A 26,025-nucleotide genomic window follows, 5' to 3' on the forward strand; every position below is an offset into this window, starting at 1 on the left:
AATCAAGAATTACTCAGGATATTTTGCAGTCTCTGTTGTGGGACCATGCTGCCTGGCACTGTTTATGGAGAAAGACCTGAAGGTCCAAGAAGGACTGTTTGTACTTTGTAGGAACCCTTCTTCACTACAGAAACCCAAATGAGAAATGAGCATTGTAAAGATAAATAGAGAAAGGCTAAGAAAACTGGAAATGAGGGATATGTGAAGAGGAAAGCACAGAATTAACATTCTTTTAGTGGTTAAAAGTTATTCATAAGCACTGCAGACAAATCTTTAATAAAAGAAACCCAAATATTCAAATTTTGACCTGTGAAAATGGCCATCCAGTAAAATAATTTAGATATTTTGTAGAGGTTATTATTGTACTTCTTGTGTAGGTCTTTACTGCTGCTATAATGAGTGACATTGTAAGTGCCTTTGCTGTTTTTCATCAATTATACAAAAGGTGAAGCAAAGCAGTCTGACCTGTATACAAAGACACTGAGCTAGAGGCCTAAAGTTATCAAGGATCCACATTTAATTTGGACAGCTATGCAGTGAGACCTTAATTTTTCTGAGGAGGTGGGTGTGGAATTTTGCTGTTACAGTTGTAGTGGTGAGGCAAGTTTTATGGAGAGGTGTAATACTTTTCACTAGACTAACTCATATAACTTGAAAAAAAAGGCAAGGTCTGAGGCACACCTTTTCTCTTCAGGTATCTTAAAAGTAGCCTCTCTCTTTCAGTTGTGTATCTAGTGGAAGATACTGCTTTACTTCAAACTTTGACTCCTGTCCTGTAGAGTTGTTTGTCATCCCCTGGTTGTCAATCTGTTCAAGTAATCAAAGGCTCCCTGGTTACCTTCAACATGCTCCTATTCAATTTAGCACTCTGCTCCCTTACTGAGACTAATACTTTAAGTTTCAGTAGAAGCCCATCTCTCTAAGGTGCAACTTCTGTTTGCCTGCAAAATACGTGAGGTATACTCATCTTTCTTAAGCAGTGAAGAACAGCAGAATCTTGCCTGTGGGCAGCAGTGCCCGATTTCACCCAACTACCCCTCTTTGATCACTTGTGAAAGGTAGAATCGAGCAGAGGGCAGTCCCGGGGCATCTTTTTCTGCACTGAGGGAGACTAATGCAAATATCAAAAGAAAATTCTTGGTGTTTTGATCTGCTAATTAGCACAGTTAGGTTTGGATTTTGAGACCTGAATTTCAGCTATGGTAAGGAAATACAGATTTGTGGTATATGCTAGTTGTCAAAGGGATATTCTTTGTGGTTTAGCTTGATTTAAATGTACTACTGTACACTAAATGGCTGTCAGAGTCCTTTGATTTGGCTGAGGTATTTTTCTGCAGGCCTGTGTCTTGGGAAAATACACATGGTTTGTCAGGAACTCTAGTCTCAGATTCACATATCAGAAATGATGTGTGTATATATATTTACATCTATATCTGTATATGTTTGTGTATGTATTTTGCTCTCAAGTGCTGAAGGGGAAGGAGAGAGGAATTGAATCTCCTGGCATGATAAAAAGTAAATAGAATGCTAAAGGTTAAAGTCTAGGAAACGTATCGGTGTTGTAAGAAGTTCATACAAAATGATGCTGATTTGCAGTATTGCTCAAGAGAGAAAATTTTCAATTAAATATGTTTCTTAACTTGATATCTGGGATACTTCTCCTTGTTCCGTTGAAATCTCCCAGAAAGACTTATATTTGATTGAACATGATAGACTGTTCTTTTATGACTATCATTTGAATGTTAGATGTGTGAGATAAGTAAGTGGGTCTAGAGCTATCCCTAATTATTAGACAGCTGTTCTTGAGCTCCTTGACAGGAAAGCAATTAGAAAATTATCTTGGGTCGCAGTAATGCGGAGTTACTATTATTGCCAACTTTGATATTATTGATAGTTAAGAAAAGCAGTGGGAATGCTCTTTGGAGTTTAGTTAGACTAGTGTCATAAGTAGAGAAAGACTTAATTTGAAGAAGTCTTACACTTTTTTTTATCCTATTCTCTTTTGTTCTGGAGGTTTGGGATTTTTTCTTAAAAACTTAAAAGAGTTTCCCTAAAAATCTTGCTAGCTAAGTTCTCGTTCCTGGTCTCCACTGTTAATCATGGTAGCATGGGAAAGAGACAAGATGTAGCTTGGTTTTCTGTGATCAAGCCAAGGCTGTGATTGGTACTTGTGAGCTATACCAAAAATTGTAGGGAATAGGAAGAGAAACTGTGGTTCAATTTTTCTAGAAATAATTTTCTGAATGAATACTTTCTGAATCTCAAAGCATGGTATTTTGTTTTCACTGACTTTTAGTTTAGGTTGAGGAAGAATATCCTGCCTAATGGAAGAGAAAGGAGAGGGAAGAGCTTATAGATAAAACATATTCCATACATTTGAGAGAAAGAAAGGGACCATTTGAGTGTAAACACTAAAGGAGAGTTAATATTGAGAGTCACTATATGTAAAATGTGTGTTTCCCTAAGGTACATGAAAGAAGAATGGAAAAAACAATTTATCCTTGTGGATAGAAAATCTTCAGTAAGGTTATTTCTTTATCTTAAACAGTAACTGAAGATGGTCAACTTTTGGAGGCAATTCCATCCATTCAGATCTTGGCTTTGATGTTTGTTTGCATTTTTGGACCTGCTTCCAAAGGCTGTTGCCTTGAAATTTTTCAGTGCCTGTGGAAGAAATTCTGGGGCCCTTCATCTTTCTTGTATAGTCATGTGCCTAGCTTGTCGTTGGTCCTCCTCACTCGTGTCTTTGGAAGGCTCCTGTGTGCCACGTAGCAGTGATTTTCTCCATTTGCATGTCTTCTGTTGCTCTCGGCTTTCTAGTGTGAACTCAGAGCTCTGCATGTCTCTTCATTCAACTTTTATGTGACACATTCCTTTTGTTTCTGTTTAAATGTTGTATGTCTTTCTCTTTCTTTCTTTCTTCTGTTCGACTCCTCTTTCTCTCTCTCTGTCTCTTCCCTGTCTTTTTTCTTGTCTGTCCACACTGTGTGCTGTTTTTCTCCTGGCCACTCATTTCCTGCTGCCTTATAGTATCCATAAAGTGCAGTCTGCTGACCTGAGGAGAGTCTCGGCTCCCCCTGATTCCTTCACTGTGTGAGTATCTGGCTTTTTTCTATTTTAAAGTTCCATAGTTTTTTGTTGTTACCCTGTGTCATTCAGCCAGGAGATGGGGCACTAAAATCCAGTGACAAATGGGAAGAGGGAGCTCAGGTGACAGGACGACAGGCACAGGATCTTGCCAGCAAGGGCACAGTTCCACAGTACCCAAGTAAGGTGAGCAGGACGTGTCTGGTGATGGTGACCGGGTTCAGCCATTAGTCCAACTCACCAGAAATCCATAGCAACAGGCAGGTCTGAAGTTAAGTGCCAGGCACCATCCCTGGAAACAGTTGAGTTGAGAGCTTTTCCATCCAACACAGGAGGTTTTCTCTGAACATGAGGAAAAATGCTTTTTACTGTAAGGTTGACAGAGCACTGGCACAGATTGCCAAGAAAGGTTGTGGAATCTCCATCCTTAGAGGTATGCAAAGCCTGCCTGGATGTGGTCGTGGGCAGCCTGCTCTTGGTGGCCCTACTTGAGCATGGGTTTCATCAGATGACCTCCAGAGGTCTCTTCCAGCTTCAGCCATGCTGTGGTCCTCTGAAAGCTGCAAGTTCCTCATTGTTATTTTGTAAACAAGGAAAGATTTCCAATTTGGTGTGCCTTGTCCCAGGATCATATTTGCTGTACTCTGCTGAGGAGCATAATGTAATAAAACCAACTGTGTCTCATCAATTCAGTATCTAAACAAACCTCTAGAAAAAAGTTGAGATAACCCTTATTGCTTACACAGAACATTAAACTGGGGGTCTGGGAGAACAGGTATTGTCTCTAGGCTGAGGGATATCCCTTGGAAAATGACCTCCAAATTTTGGTACTCTTCATTTGAATGTCTCATTTGATATCAGCTGTCAGGATAAAGCAGGGAGAGAGAGAGACTTGTGAGCCCCAAATTAATTTGGAAGTCAAAGATGTACTATATCTTAAAATCTGTAAAAATAGATGAAACATACTGCTGCACTGTGGCTGCCAATTAATGTGTCTGGCAAATTAAAATAAGAACCTATGAGGTATCAGGGAAATTTGCTTTGAATTATGATGGCTTTGAGATTCAAATATTCCTTTGTTTCTGTGTTGAACAACATAGAATGAATCTGAGTTCCTGCTAGTACTGAACAGCAGGGCAGATTCTGCTGAGACCTGGAGGTGGATATAGCCTGTCTTAGATAAATTTCAGGATTTCTGCAGCAGGAGATGCATGGGAATTTGAGCAGCCAAAATTATTAGGTATATATGGTCTTTGTTGCAGAGACAGTAGAAGTGTAGTGTGATCCTTTGCAAATGTTTATACAAGGTGCATAAGGAAATACAAATGTTGTATTTTTAATCGAGGGTCTTTTAAAAGGAAGGTAAAGACCTGCATTTTCCAGCTGGATATTCAGAAATGAGGAGATGCACATTTGTGTTGTGTGGTTGACGTAAAGGAACACTGAAAAAAAAAATTACCATTTAAAAATAAAACATAATTGACTTGCATAGCTCCTATAGTCCTTTTACAAGTGGAATAAGCACTGTGGGTAGGCTGTGATTATTTTTTTAATTACAAAATCTGTATAAATGAAAATAGACATATCACTACATTGGTAAATACAACTCCTTTAATAGAGTTTACAGGGTAATGGTTGCAGCACAGTATACATATAAAACCTGTGTGAACAGCAAAAGGGTAATAGGAAATAATATTTTTGCTTTTAGATAGAGATCCAAATGCCAAAAAGAATCTACTTTCTCAGGTTGAACATGGATGCTGTCTATAGAATGAGAGTCTATTAAAGAACAGTAGGAGACAAGATGTAAGGGAGGAAGTGTTAGACCATGAGCTGTTCTCCAAATGCATAATTGAGGATGAAAATGCTTATATATATCTTCCTTCTTTTTCATTACATGCTTTATAGAGAATTGAGTCTCATCTTTTCTTCATCAGTTTTTCCAATTTAGCATGTGGGTTTCTGGATATGAGCTGGAAACGTGCTCTGGCAACCCAGAAAGCCAACTGCATCCTGGGCTGCATCAAAAGCAGCGTGGCCAGAAGGATGAGGGGGTGGATTCTGCACTCTGAGGTCCCCAGCACAGGAATGACATTGACCTGTTGGAATGAGTCCAGAGGAGGGCCACCAAGATGAGTAGAGGGACAGTGCACCTCTCCTATGAGGAAAGGCTGAGAGAAATGGGATTGTTCAACCTGAAGAAGAGAAGGGTGACCTAATTGCATCCTTCCAGTACTTGAAAGAAGCCTAAAAGAAAGATGGAGAGGGACTATTTATAAGAGCATGTAGTGACAGAACAAGGTGGGTTGGTTTCAAAGTGAGAGAGAGTAGGTTTAGATTAGATATAAGGAAGAAATTCTTTACTGTAAGAGTTCTGAGGCACTGGAACAGGTTGCCCAGAGAAATTTCCCATCCCGGGAAATGTTCAAGGCCAGGTTAGATGGAGCTCTGAGCAACGTCATCTAGTGAAAGGTGTCCCTGCCCATGGCAAGGGGGTTGGAAATAATTGATCTTTAAGGTCCCTTCCAACCCCAAATATTCTATGATTCTGTCTAATGGGATTATTACTGTTGGAGAATCCATTGTGCTTGGAAGGGTAAAATGCAAGAGAACATCTAGCATGCAGGAGAAGAAAAGCAAGTACTGGGATTCCATCTGGAACTTCAGCATGTGTTTAAGTGTCTGTGTGGGTCTAGTCCTTACAGAGCAAAGTGCTCAAGCATTTGGTGAAGTAAGTGTGAGGTAAGAAAGTGCAAAAGGATTTAGTACAGTTGGGCTAACCTGGCTTGTCTAGCATGACACTTATGTCCAGGTTTTGGCTGGGATAGAGCTAAGTTTCTCCCTAGTAGCTGGTACAGAGCAGCTTTTTGGATTTAGGATGAGAATAATGTTTTGACTGTTGCTAAATAGTGTTTACCCCAAGTAAAGGACTTTTCAGTATCCCATGCTCTGCTAGTGAGGAGCTGCACAGAAAGCTGGGAGGGAGCATGACCAGGCCAGCTGACACAAACTGGCCAGAGGGATATTCCACATCATAGAAGGTCATGCCCAGTCTATAAATATTCATATTTAGGTTTGTGTTTAAATGAAAGTGTTATAAGTGATCAGCATGAATGAACAGAATGTTTCAGTTGACCCCAATCTTTATTTACATCCTCATGGGACAAATGACAATTAGGATTTAACTGGGGGAGTTAATCCGAAGGGATCTGACTGCTGGTCAGGGATGGGCTGGCTGGTGAGCAACTGTAGTGCATCACCTCTTTCTCTTGGGTTCATTTCTCTCTCTCTCTCTCTCTCTCCCTCATTACCATTAAAATAATAATAATAATAATAATAATAATAATAATAATGATGATGATGATGATGATGATAATAATAATAATAATAATTCTATTTTGTTTCAATTATTAAATTCTTAACCACGAGGTTTACCTTTTCTTTCCAATACTCCCAACCAAGGGAAGAGCAGGTAGAGGGAAGGAGTGAGCAGCTGCATGGTATGTAATTGCTGGCTAGGATTAGACCACAACAGCCTGGTTTTGGCACCTAATGAGGGTCTCAAAGGGTTGAGGTAGCAACAGATCTGAACAGAGCACACTGAAACAAAGTTGTTATAAGTGTTTATTATATTAGTTTAATAGTTGTTGATCATCATTAAAAGCAGGTTGGGGGTGGGTATCAAATGCACTGCCCTTCAACCCAGCATCCCACAACCTGGTAGCTTGTCTAGCTCAGGTTCCCAAATGAAATAAAAAAATATGTGGTGGAGCTTATAATTTTAGGGGTATTTTTTTAGGTAAAGAGCTTAGCAAGAACTTTACCCTAAAACAGTAGTGAACTTTTTTGAAGCACTGAAATTTGTCCACAGAAGAGACTGGATGATTCTACCCTGTGGCAGTTCTTATGTTTTAAGTAGATAAATACTGTCAGAAACATGCTTAATTTTAATGTATCATTTCCAAGCTCTACCAATATGATTTCAAAAGTAAGGTAAATTTCTTTTTCTCTTCTGGCTACAGCTTTCTGTTTTCCAATTGCTCTAAGCACTAGAACATTTAATTGATTCTACATGTTTTTTCTTTAGGAGGTAGGTAATTCATTAATCTGCCACTGCAGAGATACTTCAAAAGTGTGTGATTCTTTTTTACTAAAGTATTTCTTGTATGGGAGGGGAAGTAGAAGACTTCCATTTCTGCTTACTGAATCATGCTAAAACCTGTATATGTGTAGGCTGGTGTGGGCTGTATTCTTGAAGATCTGTCAAAAATTTGTCACTGAATTCTGTAGAGTCGTTGGACTGTTTATTCTTATTATTTCATTTCTCTATGGAGACACAAAGCATAAGAAATGGTTCACTGGCTTCATAAATAATTGATACAGAGATTGGGGCATGTATAATTTAGAAGTCTGTCTTCCAAGTTAAATCAACCTGGTGGCATGGCAGAAGTGTAGCCAGGTTGTTGTGCAGGAGTGCCAAGCTTGGGCAGGACCCAAAGCTTGCTCTGCCTGTATTGTTCCCTGGGTGACTAGAGACAGAAGCATGTTTCTTAGGAAAACCAACTGTGCTCCATATGAGTTGTCTGGCATCCTCTCACTTGTTGCTGGATGATTAATAGGGGTGAGAGGAGGAAGTCACAGCTTCATCAAAAGCCGGCTGTGTTTTCTTGGTGAATGGAAGCAGATCAGGTTCTGCTGGTAATCTCAGAATAGGTGCATGTGGCTTTGCTTCTGTGGGTTTGAACCACAAATGCTGAAGTGAAAGGGATTTTTAAAAAATGAACCCTTCTCATTTTTTCATGCAAAGGTCTGTTTCTTTAAGGTTGTTTTTTTTGTTTTGGTTTGTTTTTTTTTCCCGGTGGTGAGGGGTGGGGGTGTGATGTTGATGATGGTAACATGTCTAGAACCCCCAAAATGCTATAGTTCAGGTATAGAAGAGAAAGTAAGCATACCATTTCTTTGATAAGCAGTTTCCAGCAGGTGGGTGGGTGGTGTTAAAAATTACTTCACCTTACAAACAGTTTATCTAGCATGATTTTGAATTTTTGAGATGTGTCTCTAGAAAAACAATGGCTCTGATTGTCGTGAGCAACCCAGTGTACCATGGAATAGATGTTTTCTCACAAAAAAGTAGACTTAAAACCCAATAAAATCAAATCAACTGTGTATAGTAATTAATGTTTATAAGTTTTAAGATTTTCCAGAAAGCATACCCTTTTCCTTACAATGGGAATGATCCAATATCCAGGCAATCTTCTGTATTCTTGTGAAAAAGTCAAATGCCACTTTTCTGATAGGAAGAGATTCGATTTCTTTGTACTATACTGTCATTTTGTAGCTAAAAAAAGGAAAGAAAATATTTTTCCATTGCCGAAATTACATAATTTTTAGGATGCAAGTGGAACAATTTTGAGAGGACCTCATGACAACTCAGTATAATCTTCCAGAAATTGTTCCAACTAATTAACATGTATAGCTTTTCTACAAGCCTCATTTGGATTGTTATTTAATAATGCCCTGAATGTGCACTTCTGGTTCATGCCAGTCATGAGATCATCAAATAAAATTCAATATGATAAACTAGCCTATCTAGCTCCTGATTTGAGAAGATTCATAATTAGCTTTGTGTTTAAATGAAACTGTTATAACTAGTCAACATGAATGAGCAGAATGTTTCAATTGACCCCACTCTTTATTTATATCCTCATGGGACAAATGACATTTAGGATTTAATTCCATGGATTGATGTGCTTGTGGAAGGGGGTTCTTAATCAGATTAGTGGAATTCATTCATCTGTACTTCGATTTACTTTTCATTGACTATGTAATACACCATTTTGAAAAATAATAGGTATAAATAGTTAAAATATTTTAGGTTGAATTGCAGTGAAATAATCTCCCCACATTTATTTCAAAATTGCTACTCTATCTGGAAAGCTTTTCTTCCTCTCCTTACAGTTGAGCAAGTTGTTTTACACAGTATTCAGAAACATCCATTTCTATTAATATTGTACTAGTGTTTGCTTTTGGTGACATTCATCACCCTGTTATTTGCTTTTCCATGGATTTGCTTATGTATTTAATCTTTATGGTTTCTGAATATACCGAATATGTCTGAACAAGACAAATTGATCAATTTGTATAATAATATTATGCAGTATCTGCAAAGACTACAGAAGTATTGATAGTGGAGGTGTTTTGCTCAGCTGCATTAAATAGAACTTCGTATGGAGCTCATGAAATCTGTGAATGAATGAGTTAATTAGTTTGGATGATGAGGACAATATCCCCTGGTGTCAATTGCCAGTCTGATAGCATAAGAAATGAATATTCACATAGTAAATTTTAGAGACAAAATTATAATGAATAGGTAATAAAATTTATTGAGACATAATATAATGTCAACCAAAACCTGTATTCTAACAGAGCAAATAGTATTTGCAAATAACTCATGAACAAAACCATCAAACTTCAGTTACTGGATAAATGTCTCTTTTGTGTATGTGTGTCAATATATGTATTTTTAGGGTTGTGTATATATGCATATACATATATTTGTATTATGAATATATTACTTGTGATTGAACATAACTAAGAGTATAAAATCTCTACCCTGTAGAAAGAGCTCTTGGCATTGTTATTTCTGATAATAGTTTATTTTCCATAGAAAACTCCTATTTCCAAGGTTACGTTGTTATGATTATGATAACTAAATTTTTCAAATGTATGAAAGGCCAAGATCTGTTTCTCTCCAGTTGTATGTTTTATCACACAACTTGCTTATGTAGTAGTTTTATCCTGTCTTTATAAAAATGGGGTGAACAGGAGGGAGAAATGGGAGAATAACAAACTCAGAACTTGCCAGTTGACTGCCCTCCTACACTGGACCTGGTCCTATTTCTCCTCAGGAAATGCATTACATTTAAGAATGTGTGCTTATTGTTTCTACAGAAGCAAATTCTGAGGTATACAATGCACTGATATACCAAAAATTATACTTTTTACAAAAGCATGGGTGGTATTCTCTTCAATATTTTCTAGTTATAAGGTTCTTTTTGGAGTGTCTCTGTGTGGTTCCTGGAACAACAAAAATATTTTAGATTTGCTCTTCATTTTAGATATTTTTCTTCTTCCAGTTCCAAGCAAAGAAAAAAGACTTGCTCACTTCAGGTGAAAGGACTAATTTGACTTGGAAGGTGATGCTGCACATGCAATAGGTTGCTATCATCTTCAAGCTAGGAAATAACATTTTTTTGTCTTCCTTACATGACATTAGGTAGTGAGTCAGCATATCTACAGAAGTCAGTGTTGGCTTTCTCTCCCCTTGGTGTCTAAACATTATCCTGTTCTCACAGGTAGGATGAAGGGACACAGATGGCAATTTACCAAAGTTTGGCAGATGTTAGTCTGAGGCTTAACATCCCTCCCCTTTTTACAGGTCTTCTTAAGCACTGACTGGGGATAAACGTGATCATTCCTTCACCTTGTTATAATGGTTCCAAACATAGACTTGGAGAAATCGTTGTTTCCCTGTCTTTTTTTCCTGCTCTGCTTTCACAAAATATCCAGATTATCCACTGTGATGATGAGGCCGGTTTGAAATGAGGCCAATTGTGATAGGACATTAGTCTACCACTAATTAATTGAAAATGTTTGCAAAGAAAGTTCACCTTTGAACCAGTGCTTAGAAACTGAAAAGCAAAAAGCTCTACCATAATTAGTTTAACACAGTTTTTTTAGTATTTTCCCACAGCTTTCAGAGTAGTTTGGCTGCTTAGACCATGAAAGTTTCTTGAAGAAACCTGGTCTACTGAACTGGAAGAACATTTTTGGTCATAGGCTTAGCAATCTGGTGAGGAGGGCCTTAAACTGAAGTTGCTGGGGAGGGGAATCTCAATCTATACCAGTTTGATGTCTGTGCCAGCAGTGGAAGCCCAGAGAGGGTTCACAGGTTAGCAGGAGAGCACCTGATGAAGAGTGCAAAGGAATTCCAGCCACTCCAGCAAGTATGTTGGATTCACTGAGGAACCAACTTAAATGCCTCTATGCAAATGTACACATCATGGGAAGGTTTGTATGGCAAACAGTCCCTGTGATGGGGTAATTCCTGCACAGGAGTATCAACTTTTGGTCAAGCAGTTATTCTGAGCTGGTGGATTGGAAAGCATAGAGCTCAAACTCGGGTTACTCAAAACCAGTACAGATTTGGTTCCAGTTTCAGGAGAAGCAGCAGTTTGAGAAAGTTTTTTGGTGTTAGGTTTATACTGAGCTTCATTCAGTGCATAGCAAGGATGTCTCTCTTTGTAACGTGGTTTAGTGTTACAACAGAAGTAGCTGAATTCTCCTGTTTGCCCATCCTTTTTCCTCCCAGCTGAGTTCAAAGCTTTGTCCTGTGTTGTACCAGTGCATAAAAGACTTCACTTTTCAGAGCTGTCAGTCTGTCATTTTCATGAACCCTATTGCATGCAGTGCATTATTTCTTTTCTCCCCTCAGAAAAAGACTATGCACTTAAATTTCTATGATTTCTGAATTAAGCATGTTATTATATTTTCTTGGCTAAAATTCAGTATCTTATCATTTTCATATTTGAAACTTGTATTTTATAAAATTTGAAAGGGATTATAGTTCCTTAGACCATGTTCACTTCTCAGCTAGCAATGTGACATATAAACTTGTTTGAAAAAGAAAAGGAAAAAAATGCGTCAGTCAAAGTGTAATTATGTTCTTCTTCCATCGGTGTACCTCTCTCCTCCATGTGCAGACACTCATGTCTTGGTTGCTGAGACAGCTGTAGAGACTGCAGGTGGAGAGCGATATTCTGTAGGATGACGTGATTGCACCTGAGTTATAAAGCTTCCTCCTAAAGCTGTGCTGGAAGTTCCCAACCAAACCATTTGTCATTGAACTGCAAAATTTTAAATATGGACAGTTTGCTGATATCTTGGGGCACTTTGACACAATAGTCCCTGTCAGTCAGCAGAGGGAAAACATTGGATAACCTATATACTTCTGTCAGTCTTGCTGCCATTCTTAAGCATTTGTCATTTCTTCTAGGCTATTGTTCCTGTGTCTTAAGCTAATTTTCCTCACTAATATAGAAACTCATGTTCAGAATGGGAATTTCTTCAGTGCAGCTACTCCTAGCATGTTGTCTTAAACTCCATTTTGGAGGCAACCTAAATTCATTATCCTTTATCACTTTTTAGGCAGAGTACTTGTGACAATAGAGCTTCTTAACTGGGACTTGATCTTTAATCTTTGTTTTCATCTGTCCAGCTATGACAGAATCATTTATACCAACAGAAAACATGCAACAGTTAACTCTGAAATAATTGCTAATTGTAATCCCAGTGGCTCTACCAAGAGGTGGCCACAAACCGTGTGTTTTGTTAAGTCTTTAGTATTTTCTAGTCAATAAGAAAATTACTCTTCAGTTTAGAAAGGGAAAAAAAGGGGACATTTGTGAGATGTGCCTTGTCGTGCACTACAGTGCAAATGCTGTACATTAAGTATTTTAAAAATGAGACAAAGAAAGAAGCAAATTTATGACAGCATGCAGTATTTTGACTTTCAAAAAGTAGTGTGTATTAGTCAGTATTACCATAGGCAGAATTCTACTAACTAGATTAAAACAGAGAATACAGACAGTCTTTTGGTGGAAGGAACAAGTAATCTACTTTTAACTGACCTGGGGGTCAGTTCCTCTAGGACAGACATTTGCTATGTGAACTGTAATACACAGTCTTTCTTTAAAAATGGAAAATGCAAATGTAACCATTAATTTGCATAACATTCAGCAAAACTTAAAAAATTAAATAACAGGTTATGATATGGTAGAAACCAGCATGGAATAAAAAAAGAAAGCATTTCAGGACACAGGTTTTTCTATGTCTTGAACTTTGGGTTGGCAGATCTACTGGCTGTGGTAGGGCCCTAGGGATGTACACAAAGACAAACTGGAAAGGGAAGGGGCAGTTATAGAGAGATGAGACAACTCAGAAAATCTTTTACAACTTCACATCACACAACCAGCAAATAGGCTTCTTGATCTTGCTTATTATTGAAGGTGTAATGTCTAAGTTATTGTGCACTGGAAAGTCAAAATTTTAAATGCAGGGATGGGCCTGTGAAGAATTGGCCCAGTTTTGAAGAGGCTTGCTCTCTTTCTTCTTTCAGAGAAAATTAAAATCACTTCATATCCTGTTTTCATTTGCTCTTCCAGGGAACACTTTGTCTAAGCAGCTTTCTTTTTTTCTTGCAGTCCTCATTCCATCCCAGATCGCCTGCGGATCAGAGTGAACAGGATTAATTTACAAGAATACGAGGGGCTACATTACGACAAGGAAAAACTCCGGGAAGCTTGTAAGTTGGACGAAGCCACATTGTAGCTCCTTTTGGTAGAACATTCTGTGTAAATCATACATGGACCAAAAAGAAACCCCACCCCAAAAATAACAACAAAAACCCCCAAACACAGAGTCAAGCATACATGTTTGGATGAGTCATGTAGAGTGTATGTTCATCTATCTCTGTATATGTATTCTCTCTATATAAATAGTCTCTGTAAAGGTCATGTATAGAGATTCCGGCTGCTTTCTTACTTTCCTATGCCTTTGCAAGTTGATTCTATTTACTGTAAAATAAGTGTTTTTCACACACATTTGTTTTTATTTATGTTTTTCTGTTGATTCTGCTTGATTTCTAGTGGATGAAAACATTCCAGATTTTATGATTAGCATCAGATTTCAAACTGAGTTGGGGAACTATGATGCATTTATCTTGGGGAACAGATCTTCCCCAGTGAAGGGCTTCTCCAGACCCTTACTTGTTAACAGCCTTCGGTTTTCCATATAAGAGAATAATCACTGTTTTGTTTCCTCATGTAATGGTTTAATTGCCATGTTCAGAGGTAAGTCAAAAGCAGACAGCAGTTGCTTTGGCAACATTGATGATGACAATCTGCACTTAAAAATGAAGTTCCTTTCCTTGGTGACACACAGACTCATTAATCAATGAGGGACAGGGCTTCTTGTGATAACCATTTAATAGCCTTTTTCATGCATCTGGCTCATTATTCATATTAAATTACAAGCATGACTGTTTGTTGTGCAAGAAAGCTTCAGCTCCCTCTGTAATACAGAGCACTCTGATAATTACAGGATGACAATCCTTTTAATTGGTTTGCTTATCTTATTGTTGGAAGATAGTTAAACTATTTCCATTTCACTCTTCTAGTCCCACCCTTCTTTATTCTCTCAGTTCACTGTCTCTCCTTACAACAAAAGAATTGAAATGGCTTAAATTTTAATATAGGTCCTGACAGCCTTTACTGAAGTTTCTGTTAGTGGATTTTGGTCATAGTTAAAGCAATCAAAGCCTTTATCACTGGACTGAAAAGAATTTTAACAGATTAAGGATTGTGCTTCACTGGAGGGGTAATTGCTTCAAGCTTAAATTGAGAGTTTGACCTTGAATAGTTTTCAGGCCACATTGAACACACATTTCTCCTACTCTGTTGGACAGAGTCTGGTTCATTTGGTTGTCCTTCCTGTGGTTTCTCATTTGAGGGGAACTATCATCACCTATCCTTACTATGGATGTAAGTTATCTGTGTCTGTAGTTACTGTATATTAGGTCCTTAAGAGCCATTACATGTTCTGACACAAAATACACAACTTATTACACTTTTTCACTGCAGTGGTAAATATATATTTATGTTATTTGTCACCTGACAAAATTCATAATGATAACATTATAAAAAAAATGTGACTGATCTAGCACCTCTGAGATGTAGTTTTAGATTTTATACACATTTCATCACTTACTGGGTGTGTGCTTAAGAGGTTATCATTAAAAAAAGCAGATGTCTCTGTCAAGAGATAAAATGATTGCTTTTGGACATTGGTAGGTCATTTGCCATTAAATCCTTTTGTCTCTCTTTCAAGTTACTGCACGGCCAGCTTGATAATATAACATAGCTGGACAGTTTTAAATATTCTAGTCAGTTCCTGGGATTCCATGAAGTAAAAAATGGAAAATCCTGGTGGTTCAGTGATTACAGACTTAACATCTGAGTTTTCCTGTGACTTACATCAAACTCCTTACATCTTTTCTGGAAGCTGCATGGTTATACTAGAGGATTATATGAGTTTTTATGAGGAAGCTGGAAAACCATGTAGATCTTCTATTTAACAAGATTGGATAGCCATTTTAATTGTATTTCTGAAATAGAAAACTGGATAAATTTTAAATGGCTTTCTGGTTACATGTCTATGGATTGGTGCTACCTCACTCTCTCAGATGCTAAATACTTATATGAAATAAACCTGCTATGTTCTCCTCATCAAATCATTTCATGGAGCATTGACACTAAAAGTTACTTGGCTAAAGGGGGAGATGGGAAGTGCTGAGAGAGGAGAAATGGCTCTCCTTTCTTTACTAAAGAAAGGGATGAGTGAGTGGGTGTGTGGAGGAATTGTTTGTACTAGCAAAATTCCAGAACGTTGATATTGGAAAAGTTGTTTCTTGGAAGCTTTACTGGGGAATTGTTTCTACAAGGCCTGTTACTGAAGAGGCACTGGCTTCTTTCAACATGACTGTAGCTCTTGTGTATATGTCTGTCCCACTAGATGCTTGCAAGAGACTCAAGTTTAGATACTTGTTCAGGCTTTGGCAGAATACCTACAACTGAATGCCAGAAAACTGTACTTAATACTCATCCTCTGTCCACAAGGATTAAAAGCACTTTTACCTCCCTAAATAATTTGAGAACCAAATCAGAATCCCTCAGCAATCTGAATAGGAAAAGGAAACCAGTTAATAAAAAGTTATCCCTGAAGGAAAAATAGCAAAGAAGCTATTATGGTTTTTGCCTGTTACATGTCTCCATAATAGGGTTTTCAAAGCTTTGACTTCAGTGTACTAATCTGGATCATTTTAACTCACAATAAATATATTTCACTCCCCTTGTTTCCTTGAAATACTGATTTGAATCTATCTTCACCTAAAATTACACTTCCTGACATATAACAGTTTGTCATACAAACTGTTCCATGAAGATTAATCTTCACTCTACTGGAGGTAGACATCTCATTTTGAAAGCCTCCCAAGCAATTAAAGAATGTCATTTTGTCCTCTGAAGGGCATGACTGTCCTTAGCTCATTCTCCTTCTCTTGTTTTCTACTTTTCTTGTCAGTGCAGCTGGCATTTAACCAAGATGCTGTTTCTGAATTGTCCCTTTCTTCTCTCCTCTTGCTCCTTCTTTTCTCCTCCATTCTTTTTTCTGTCAACATCTTACTATTGTCGGTGGGGTGATTGATGATGGTGCAGAGGATGCTTATTGATCCTTCAGAGAGGAGGGATGAATGTTTCTGTGCACCATTTTAAGAAAGGAGTATATGTTGGCATTTCAGTTATGTTGTAATGTTCTTCACTGCAGATGAAGTTGTCTTCTCTAACACTTTCCTATATGTGTCCCAAGCACTTGTCACTCTAGTCACAAGCTTCACCACCTCTGCCCAATATGAGAGTTGTACATTACATGACCATAACCACCATTAGCATATTCAAAAAGTGAGATGGGCTGATGTTTCTAGGTGGACAGATTTTAATTCTGTCTCTCTTGCCTGCATATTTTCTGTGCACTCTCTCTGGTTTCCTGTCATAGCAGGAAAGTGTGATCCCAAGCTGCAGTGAGGGTGAACAATGGAGTTATTTTTAAAACAGCTAAAACTTTATGTTTGAAACCCTATTTTCTCCTTTCAAATGGTACTAAGAAGTTCCTGACAATGGAGGTATATACAGAAACTAATTATTTAAAAAAAAATTAGTTAACAGCAAACAAACGATAAACCAGCTAGTGACCAAGAGGTCTTCAACACTTCTTAATCCTTCCCACCAACACCATTTCAGATTTGTGCCATGAAAATGCAGTAGTGAAATAACTCACCATCAGCTGTAACTGAAGAGTTGTGGTGTTTTTTAATAGAATATGTCAGTCTTTACTGACCTTAACTTGTTGTGTATGCCCTAACCATAGAGAACCATCTTAGTTTCCTCAATACCACTAAGATTAAGGAGGAATCATACCCAATCTGGGTGATGCCAGTGTCAGTTCCATTTGTATAACAATTGGACTATCTATAATCTAACAGTGCTTTTCTCTGCAGTCTCCCTGTTTTGTATGTGTGTGAGATGCTGTAACATGATGTGATGTTAACCTCAAATTCTTGTCTCTTTGATTATACCAGCTAGATGTCTATAATGCATGTGTCTCTGCCTTTAGTTTCTGTGGGTTATCTAAGGGTTTTGGGGTCATCCTAGGAGTTCTTATCAGACACGTGGGCGTACGTGGAGTGACAGCTTGTGAGTCATTTGGGATGTGTACGTGTATAGTGATACTGTAGCTTCCTCATACCAGGAATGCACTTAGAATACCTGAGCTATCGAAGTTATTCTGACTCTTTAAAGCTCAGGGATATGACAGGTCAAGGTAATTTGGAGACTATTCCATGTGATTTTGAACAACTAGCTAAGTAAGAAAAGGTCAACACTTAGGACTTGGTATTTATATCCTGAGTATATAATATAAAGGGCAGCAGGGAGCAGCAGACTTCCTGATGAGCCATGAAGGAAATGTGCTTGTATTGAGAAGCAACTTTGAGCTGGATAGGTTTAGCTGAGTTGTGCAGCTACAATCCTCTTCCCTCCTGTAAAGGAAAGACCAAGGGCCATTTATTGGCCAGGAGTTCTTAGGATGCATTGTGGCTTATCTGTAGAAGCTTTGTAAAAGACACCATTACCTTCACTCTGCTTAAAAGTCACTGCCTTGCTCTAACAGCTTTGTTTTGTCAATGTGTTGTGTAGACATTAGCTAAATAATGCATTTTTTGCCACAGTGATTTAGTAAGATCTGAAATTGAAAGAGGTTGGGTGGATTGCTTAAAGCCACCCAGCAAGATGAAACCAAGAGGATTAGAAGTCAGTTGTGAGTTAAATATTGGAAACTCTGTTATTGCCTGGGGTTGGGGGAAGGAGTAAACCCAAATCATTGAAATCTCATATCACTGAGTTATAGAATCATAGAATGAATAAGGCAGGAAGGGATCTTTAAAGATCATCAAGTTCCAACCCCCTGTCATGGGCAGGGACACCTTCCATTAGACCAGGCTGCTTAAAGCCCCTGCCATTGAACTCCCCCAGGGTTCCACTTCTCTGAGCCACCACTTTCCATCCACCACTTCTCTGGGCAACCCATTCCAATGTCTTACCACCGTCATTGTAAAGAATTTCTTCCTAATATCTAATCTAAATCTACCTTGTCTTGACACCTCACAGGGCATATCTATGTTCATTATAGTCCTCTGCCTTCCTTTAGACTAGAAGAGATGGGCAGTATTCCAAATAGATATAATTTTATATTTAGCCTAGAGGAGTGGGGAGAATCAAGAATATTAATTTCCATTTAAGACTTTACAGGAAACCATGCCGTAGTTTGTCTTCTTGGTACAGACTTTTCTGTGAGGCTTTTCTGTCCTGTTTTACTTTCCTGTTTCCTTATTGGTTTTCTGATTTGATTTCCTCTTACCTTTTCAGTCCTGGTTGTGCCCTTTGGATATCTCATCCCACACACATCCTTCCTGCCTGTCTTAGTCTGTTTCTGTAGACCTCACATTTCAGGTTCCTGTTCTTTTTTTTAATCCTAAATCTTTATTCATTGTTCATCCAGATCTGTGCTGTCAGCTCTTAGTCACAATATCCATTCCCTCTGCCAGTTTCAATTCCCAGCTCTTCAGAGTTTTCTTTCTATAACCTGTTCCTTTTCGTGTGGTGTTTGGGACAGGTTCTCTCTTCCTTTGATTTGGACAGTTTCTTCCTTTGTTTAGCAGGGTACTGGAGAAGTCACTGGGAGCCTGGAGGGGATGAGTGCCTTCTCAAACCTGGTCTGGTTTAATCTGATAGCCTCCACCATGTTTTACCTCCTGACATGTGAGGATTTTAGAGGTGGACTGCTAGCGCTAAAAAAACTAGCAGCCAACACATATAGGGAGAATTAGGTTTTTCTCAGTATAATAAGCAAAAGGGATCTGAAGAGACACATGGCTTAGGTTTGTGTGGTAGAGAAAATCCTTTTGTACAAACTCCTTCTTATTAAAACCATACCGGGAAAGCCAAACCTCTTAATATAAATGTCTGAATATTTTAGAATTCTCTGCCAAGAATTTATTTGGTCCCTCACATTCCTAATATCAGTGAAAACCCCTCAGGAAAATGGCATTCTTATAACATCTTCAGTAGTGAGGATCCTTTATTTGCTACATTAAACATTTAGAACCCAATGTCTAACCTCCCCAGTCCCCTGAGGTATGTTAGACTCAGAATGAGTTTTCCTGGCATTCACATTTGCCTTAATGCTCTGTCTCAAGGCTGTTTTGTTTGGGATTTGAGCGGGTTAATATGGTGTTAAGATCACAAATTGAATCCTTTCATAATAGTAAATGGGGAAGCTAATTGAATTTTGTTTTTCTTCATGGTGCCATATGCAGTATATTCAGGCTTCCGTCATTTATGTCCCCAATACTATTAAAGAGTTCACTAGCTTTAGGTATTCAGCATAATGGGCAGTTAATAGGTGGAAGATTTGTTTGTTGTTTATAAATTCCATAGCTAATTTCATGAGGACTCAGGAAATCATTATTAATCTTGCAGATAATTAGAGCACCATGTTACCCCAACTGCCGCATCTACCCAACCCTCCTCCCGCTGATACTTAGTTTTGGTTAGTGTTGCTAGGAGCAAAAAGCTTTCTGCAGCATTGGTTCAGAATATGAAGTAACTGTCTGCCCGTCTCATTTTCTGGGATTCTTGCACAGCTGCTCATCACTGCAGTGTGAGTCTGTATCCACACCTTCCTGGACAAAGTCCTTTTTCATCATTCAGGGACCACAAAGGAACTGAGAGCTGGATGCAAGTGGCCGGAAGAGCAGGCACCTTAGGAGAAAAGTATCTGGCACTTCAATGCTGTGGCTTGGCTCATTATTTGAGACTATCCCTTATTTTTTGGCATATTCCCATGTGTGGAGTTATCCATATATTCACAGGAATGGACAGTGTGTGGGTATATGGGAAGTTGCTCTGTAGTGCCTGTGCTCTTAATGTAATTGTTTGTCCTCCCACCCCCTCACCTGGCATATTCAGTAATCGCTGTGTCCCACAGCACTGTTTTGTACTGTCCACATCCTCATCCACACAGTGCTATTCAGCAAATAGAGAAGCTCCTCTATTCCTGCATGAAAGCACCCACAGTGTTATTGAAGGGCATGCATATTGACTTTGTCTTTAACTTGGTTTATCAGAAATTAACTCCTTTTGCCACTCTTGCACAGTTTTGCCCTATTTTTAGAATGAGAAACAACCCCATAGTTTCAATCCCATTATCAATCATTAAGTATTTGCTTTTGTTTTCAAACAGCGACTATTGTGAAGAGCTTTGAAAGTCTTGGCTGTGTGGTGCATTTTATTTACTTACCGTGATTTCTGAAAAATGATGGCTGGGAACATTTTCCTTGATGAAAGCTAAATGGGTCTTGCAAAAAACCCCAACCAACCAACCCACAAAAAACCCTCACAAAAAATCCAAAACAAACAAACAAAAAATTTGGAAAACAGCATTTTAGCATATACTATAGTGTTACCCAGTGGTGACTTCAGGTTTTTCAAAGGACATGAACCATATGGAATGGAACCCCTTGAGACCCACCTCATGCACATTATCCCTTAAGCCATTGACCCCAAAAGCCATAGATTGTGCTAATTCACAATTTCCAAACAGTTAAGACAGCACATTTCTTTTCAAGGACAAAGTCACACAGCCCAGAGTTTCAGAATTGGTCTATGGCCACTAACAACTGGTATGACATAATTTAATTGAAGTTGTGAATCACTACTTTTTTCTTCACTCATTAGATGGGGCCCATAAATATCACCACTAAGATACCTCTTGAATATCAGTTTTTGCTTTTTAGATATTTTGGTGGATTTCTTTAGAATTCCAAATGTTCCTAAGGTCCTTCTCTTTCAGGCTGTCAGGAATGGTGATAGTTAAGGATTTCAGTTTTGTGTTATCTGTGTTGTTTTGGCAGGTCAAAGCTTTAGTCCCCATTAAGTATATAGAAGAGAGACAAAATCTGTGGTGACGGTTTATGAGCCAGTGGTGTAGCTCCCTAGTGCTCTGTAGCTATTGGAGGTGTAGCTGTGTCTGCTGCAATTCACTTTTTAGTGCTATAAATGAATTTAACAAACACTTCTTTCAGTAAGGGCTGCAAAGGGATCTGCTGAATTGAAGCTAGATAGCCATTAAGAACTCTCTGCAAAGAGCTTAAGGGTCTCCTGTCAGAGCAGGTTAAGCAATAATAAACACTAAGCAAAGAGAATCAGGCTGTAACCCAGAGCATTGGAGCGCGTGAAGCAAACCTCATTATTGACCCTCCTTCCACTTGCTTGTCTCTCAGTCTCAGTCTCTGGGAGGTCACAATGAGCCCTGTTCCCACCTGGCCTTTCTGAAAATGTGCAGGGGAATTGTCATTGCTGTTGGATGTCAGTGTTTCAGGCGACGTGTGAGTTCTTTTGTTCTTCCTGCTGATCCCTTCTTTACATCTTTGTTTGTCCCTCCAGCTTTTTTTTTCCTCTGCTTCCATTTTTCCTGGGTCCATAGCTGTTCTGCTGTTCAACTTGCTTTCCAAACACAGCGCTGGCAGCATTGTTGAGCCCTGTGCTGATCTCTAAGGTCTGCTGTGAACTTGACTGCTGTAGGTGCTTCCCAGGTCTTATCCCTGAAACCACTGAGCTCCTCTTTGTAGTTCTAGCCTTGGTGCACCAGAAAAAGAGGAGCTGTGTTCCCCAGTGTCTTTTAGCACTGTCTTGTTCTCTTACCAGAATGAGGAGCTTCTTGGTATTCGAATATTTCTCCCTCTTAATCAACTTCTTTTCAACAGCAGGAAAGGCTGCAGCACAGTTCTGTTTTCTATTTATTTCAGAAACCTTGGTGATTTTATGTTGCTGCTCATCATCTAGTTATCAAAATTGTTTATGAGTTGATATTTTGCTTTCCTTCTGGAATAATTCATGTGAGGATTTAAATATCTTTCCTGCTGCTCCCATAAATTTTTTGGGCATTATTTGATTAAAGACCCTCCAGGGAGGAAAAAAGAACTTTATTCAGTGATTCAGTTTTACAAAATCAGATACTCAAGAGTGTTCACTTGTTTTCTTCTTATTTAATGAGATCTTAGTAGGTAGCTCTTTTGGTACCTTTCTTGTGGAATCATGTATACTTTTTTCTATTTATTCTTTTTGTGGATTTGTTTTGGACTCCTTTCAGCTGCAAGAACAGAATGACTGTGGAAACCTAAATGTCCTGTTATTAAAAATGTTGCTCTCACCTGAAGGGAATTATTTGCTGGCTTTTTTTTTTTCCCTGACTAAATATGGAGATGTGTTAATTTTGTGTGTAGATGTAAAAATGTCTGTTTTGATTTGAAAGCAGCCCTACATCAAAATAACATGGTGTTGGACAGTTTTCTCTGAAATCAGACTGTGACTTTCATTACTATAAATACGTAGACTTTATTCTGAAAACAAAATATAACTCTTATTTCATGCTATAAGGGCACCCCCTAACTCTTGTTCTGAGGTATGTTCCTTTCTTTGCAGTTAAAGTTTGATGTTGACATCAGAAAATGAAGTACATAATTTAACTGAATATGTTTCAACTTCTTTCATGAAACCATGAAAGGTGTTTGAAAACTGAAATATTTGATAATTATAAGTGGGTGAAACTAACAATGAATAATAATCTTTTAAATATTTGTTAAGATTTAGATAATAGAAAGCTTTTGTGAGGACATTAAAAAAACAAAGTCGAAGCCCACTGCAAATCTGTTCAAGTTTAAGAGACTTAGTTAAAGAGGTTTTTCTTTGTTTTTGATTTTTCAGCCATTCCCCTAGGAATTATAGTTGTGCGAGGAGACTGCGACTTGGAGACTTGTCGTATGTACATTGACCGCCTGCAAGAGGTGAGGCTTTTGTGAATTCAGATATCATTTGCTAATCTAGTTTATGTTTCTTTCAGCTCTGAGTGCAGAGGACTAGTAGTTGCCACAACTGTATATCAAGACTGTTGCAATTTGCCTGCCACTGAAATGAAAATTCTAGAATTAAGAGATGATAATAAAAGTACTGAAAGTATTTCTTAAACAGAAAATTAAAAATCACACTGATTCCTTTTAAATGATAACATAATTGATGTGGATGGGTGTGTTTACTTCTCTTTCATTAAGAATAGAATACCAGAACATTCCACAGATGTTGCTGAAATTACCTAAATTATGCATTAGAATGTGTGTTATGTAAGGATAAGCATTGTGGTATTTGAGTGGGTCCAGTTATTCAACTGTCACTCTCTAATACTGTCATGGAGTAATCTGAGAAACCACTAAACACTACAACTATCAACTAGATGGTTCCAAATCTCAGAAATATATGTTCATGCAGCTAATAATAGTGCCACTCTTATTGCCTTAAACACCTTGACTCATGAGAGTTCATTCTACAATACAGTGTGGGCAATGGAGACTCCAAAGGTCTCATTACCCAAGTCATTTTAAGTGTGTATGCCTCTAGTGATAAAACTAATGGATTTTCATCAACGTACTGTCTCTGATTGTTTTTAATATCTTAAAAATCACTATCTTAGTGATATCTTTCAATAACATTTACAAGTGTGAGGACATCATGTAGGTTTATAAATTGTTGGTCTAATTTACGTAGGAACTATGAATCTCATGCCTTCCATTGAACTCTTTGGGAGCCATTGATTTCCTGTAGGTTTTGGAACTCTGCACTTCCAGTCAGAATAGGAGCCTTAGTATCTCACTTCAGGGTTTCACTTCTTTGCATTTCTGAACATCCAGACCTGAGGTGTGACTGTTATTATCAGGCAGAAAAACACATTTTATGTTGCATAAGGTGCATACGATAAGGTAAGGTCTAAGATGCATATTTGCAGTATAGGGTATGGAAAATTACAATCAGTCTGGAAGTTCTGGTTGAATTACCCATAGTGGTTGTGGAGGAGCTGTGTTTCCACAACCTTGTGCAGTTTCTGTGATTTTTTTTTTTTTTTTTTAATGTGCTTGATTTGGCTCAGACCCATTTGCTGGGAATAGAGGTGCCAAGTTTTTATTGAGCTCTGCCAACTTGCTTGGTGCTGGGGGGCAATGGTCTGTAGGCCAGGCTCTATGGTAGATTAAGTCATGAGCTATAACTATTTGACAAAATCTCTATTAAAATAAATTAGATTCCTGAACCCTGCTAAATATCAGGATCATTCTGATATGACCTCCTTGGAGTGAGGTTGTCTTAAAACACGGAGAACTGCCAGTGGTTTTCTTCAGTGCATTAATCACTCAAAACTATTTGTAAAAAAAGGCTTAGATTTTTAGCCTATTTTCATTAACTTTTTTGCTGATATTCTAAATTTCTCATGGAACAAATAGATTTGTAGCATGGTAAAGATCCATTAACATAATCTCTATATTTTTGAAACTGTTTTTTTTGACCAAATGCATACAAATCTAAACTTTAAGAGAACTTTCCATGACTATTCTGTGGTGTTTGTTTCACATACTTAAAACCAGTGAAAAATACTTGCAAAATGATTTGTGTTTGCCCAACCACTTCAGATAGTAGAACTGCAAACAGCTCTTGTTGCTTTTATTTTTTTCCTCACTGCCGTGTCTTTCATTCTCCATCTAGGACCTACAGTCAGTACCTTCTACTACACAGAGAGTTCATTACCAGGTAAGATAAGCTTTACTTTTATTATCAGAACAAAAAGAGTTTTAACAATGTGAACTGCACTCTTTGCGTTTGAACGTTCTTGGGTTAAACACCAATGTTTTAGCTGAATTTCTGATTAACATTTATGCTTAAATCTTGGAGATTCATTCTGATTTCTCTTGTACAATCCTTTTCCTTGCAAGCCTTATGGAATCACCTTTAAAACTAGCCCAGGATGATGATGGGAGCGATACTGCAATAGTGGTACCTTGCATATTGAAGTGAATGAGAGACTGTGTCCTGTAGGACAAATGACAAAAGTAAAACCTTTTCTCTGTCTGAGAAACAGACAATAACATGTTATATTGCATAGCTGTAGTAATAAATTCTTATCAGTGAGAAAAAAAGGTGTTATAGCAGGCCTAACTTCTTAATAATTCTGTACATGTCAGTCATCTACTGTAACATAATCTTCAGGGTAATTTTTTAATCCATCTTGGGCACAAATGTGTTTTCTGCATGAGACAAACAATTTTTAGGTGGCTAGTTCTTAAAATTGGTCTCTTTGTGCAATTTACAACTTTATTCTACAAACAGAACTTGCCTTTACAGTTGGAGGTATTGTTGTATATTTCTCTCAGTAAAATAATGCATTGCAGAGCGCTTAAATTGGAAGTAAACTAACTCAGACTAACTCTACTGGCTCCTGAAATGGTCGGATATTAGCACAGAGACTTGACACAAACCATGGTCAGTTGACACAGTGCTTAGGATCACAAGCTTGCATGGTGTTGATAATGTTTTTCCCAATTTAGCAATGCAAGTCTTGTTGGATCAGCAGGAACAAGTTCACTGAGAAAGCGTACAGAGATCCAGATGACAGGAACCAATTGTGGTGAAATTGCAGATAATTTCTTGGATGTTACTGATTACTTGGGTGATACAGAATTCTAGTTTCACAAGAATGCCTGTAGGTGCACTGACTGCAGGCACTATAAGAAAATGCAATTTGGCATGTTTTCCTGGAGTTGCCTCCTTCTTATCAGTTCATGGTTTGTTTTTTCATTTCCCTGTCCAATGTTAACCTCATAGTTTTGAC

At 38.1% G+C, this 26,025-nt stretch overlaps 1 protein-coding gene across 6 annotated transcripts in view; it reads left to right on the plus strand.

The window, feature by feature from the left end:
- The window catches only part of DGKI (diacylglycerol kinase iota), a 216,614-nt gene that overhangs the window by 126,025 nt on the left and 64,564 nt on the right, over nt 1-26,025 (plus strand). For all 6 annotated transcript variants that reach the window (XM_051784753.1, XM_051784752.1, XM_051784747.1 and 3 more), the window contains 3 exons: nt 13,350-13,450; nt 23,082-23,161; nt 24,903-24,947. In XM_051784753.1, coding sequence (XP_051640713.1) covers nt 13,350-13,450; nt 23,082-23,161; nt 24,903-24,947 — 226 coding nt within the window. The remainder of the gene's footprint in view (nt 1-13,349; nt 13,451-23,081; nt 23,162-24,902; nt 24,948-26,025) is intronic.

Source organism: Manacus candei, unplaced genomic scaffold, assembly GCF_025592945.1.
Source record: "Manacus candei isolate 608988 ecotype Guabito, Panama unplaced genomic scaffold, ASM2559294v1 h1tg000018l, whole genome shotgun sequence".
NCBI lineage: Eukaryota > Metazoa > Chordata > Aves > Passeriformes > Pipridae > Manacus > Manacus candei.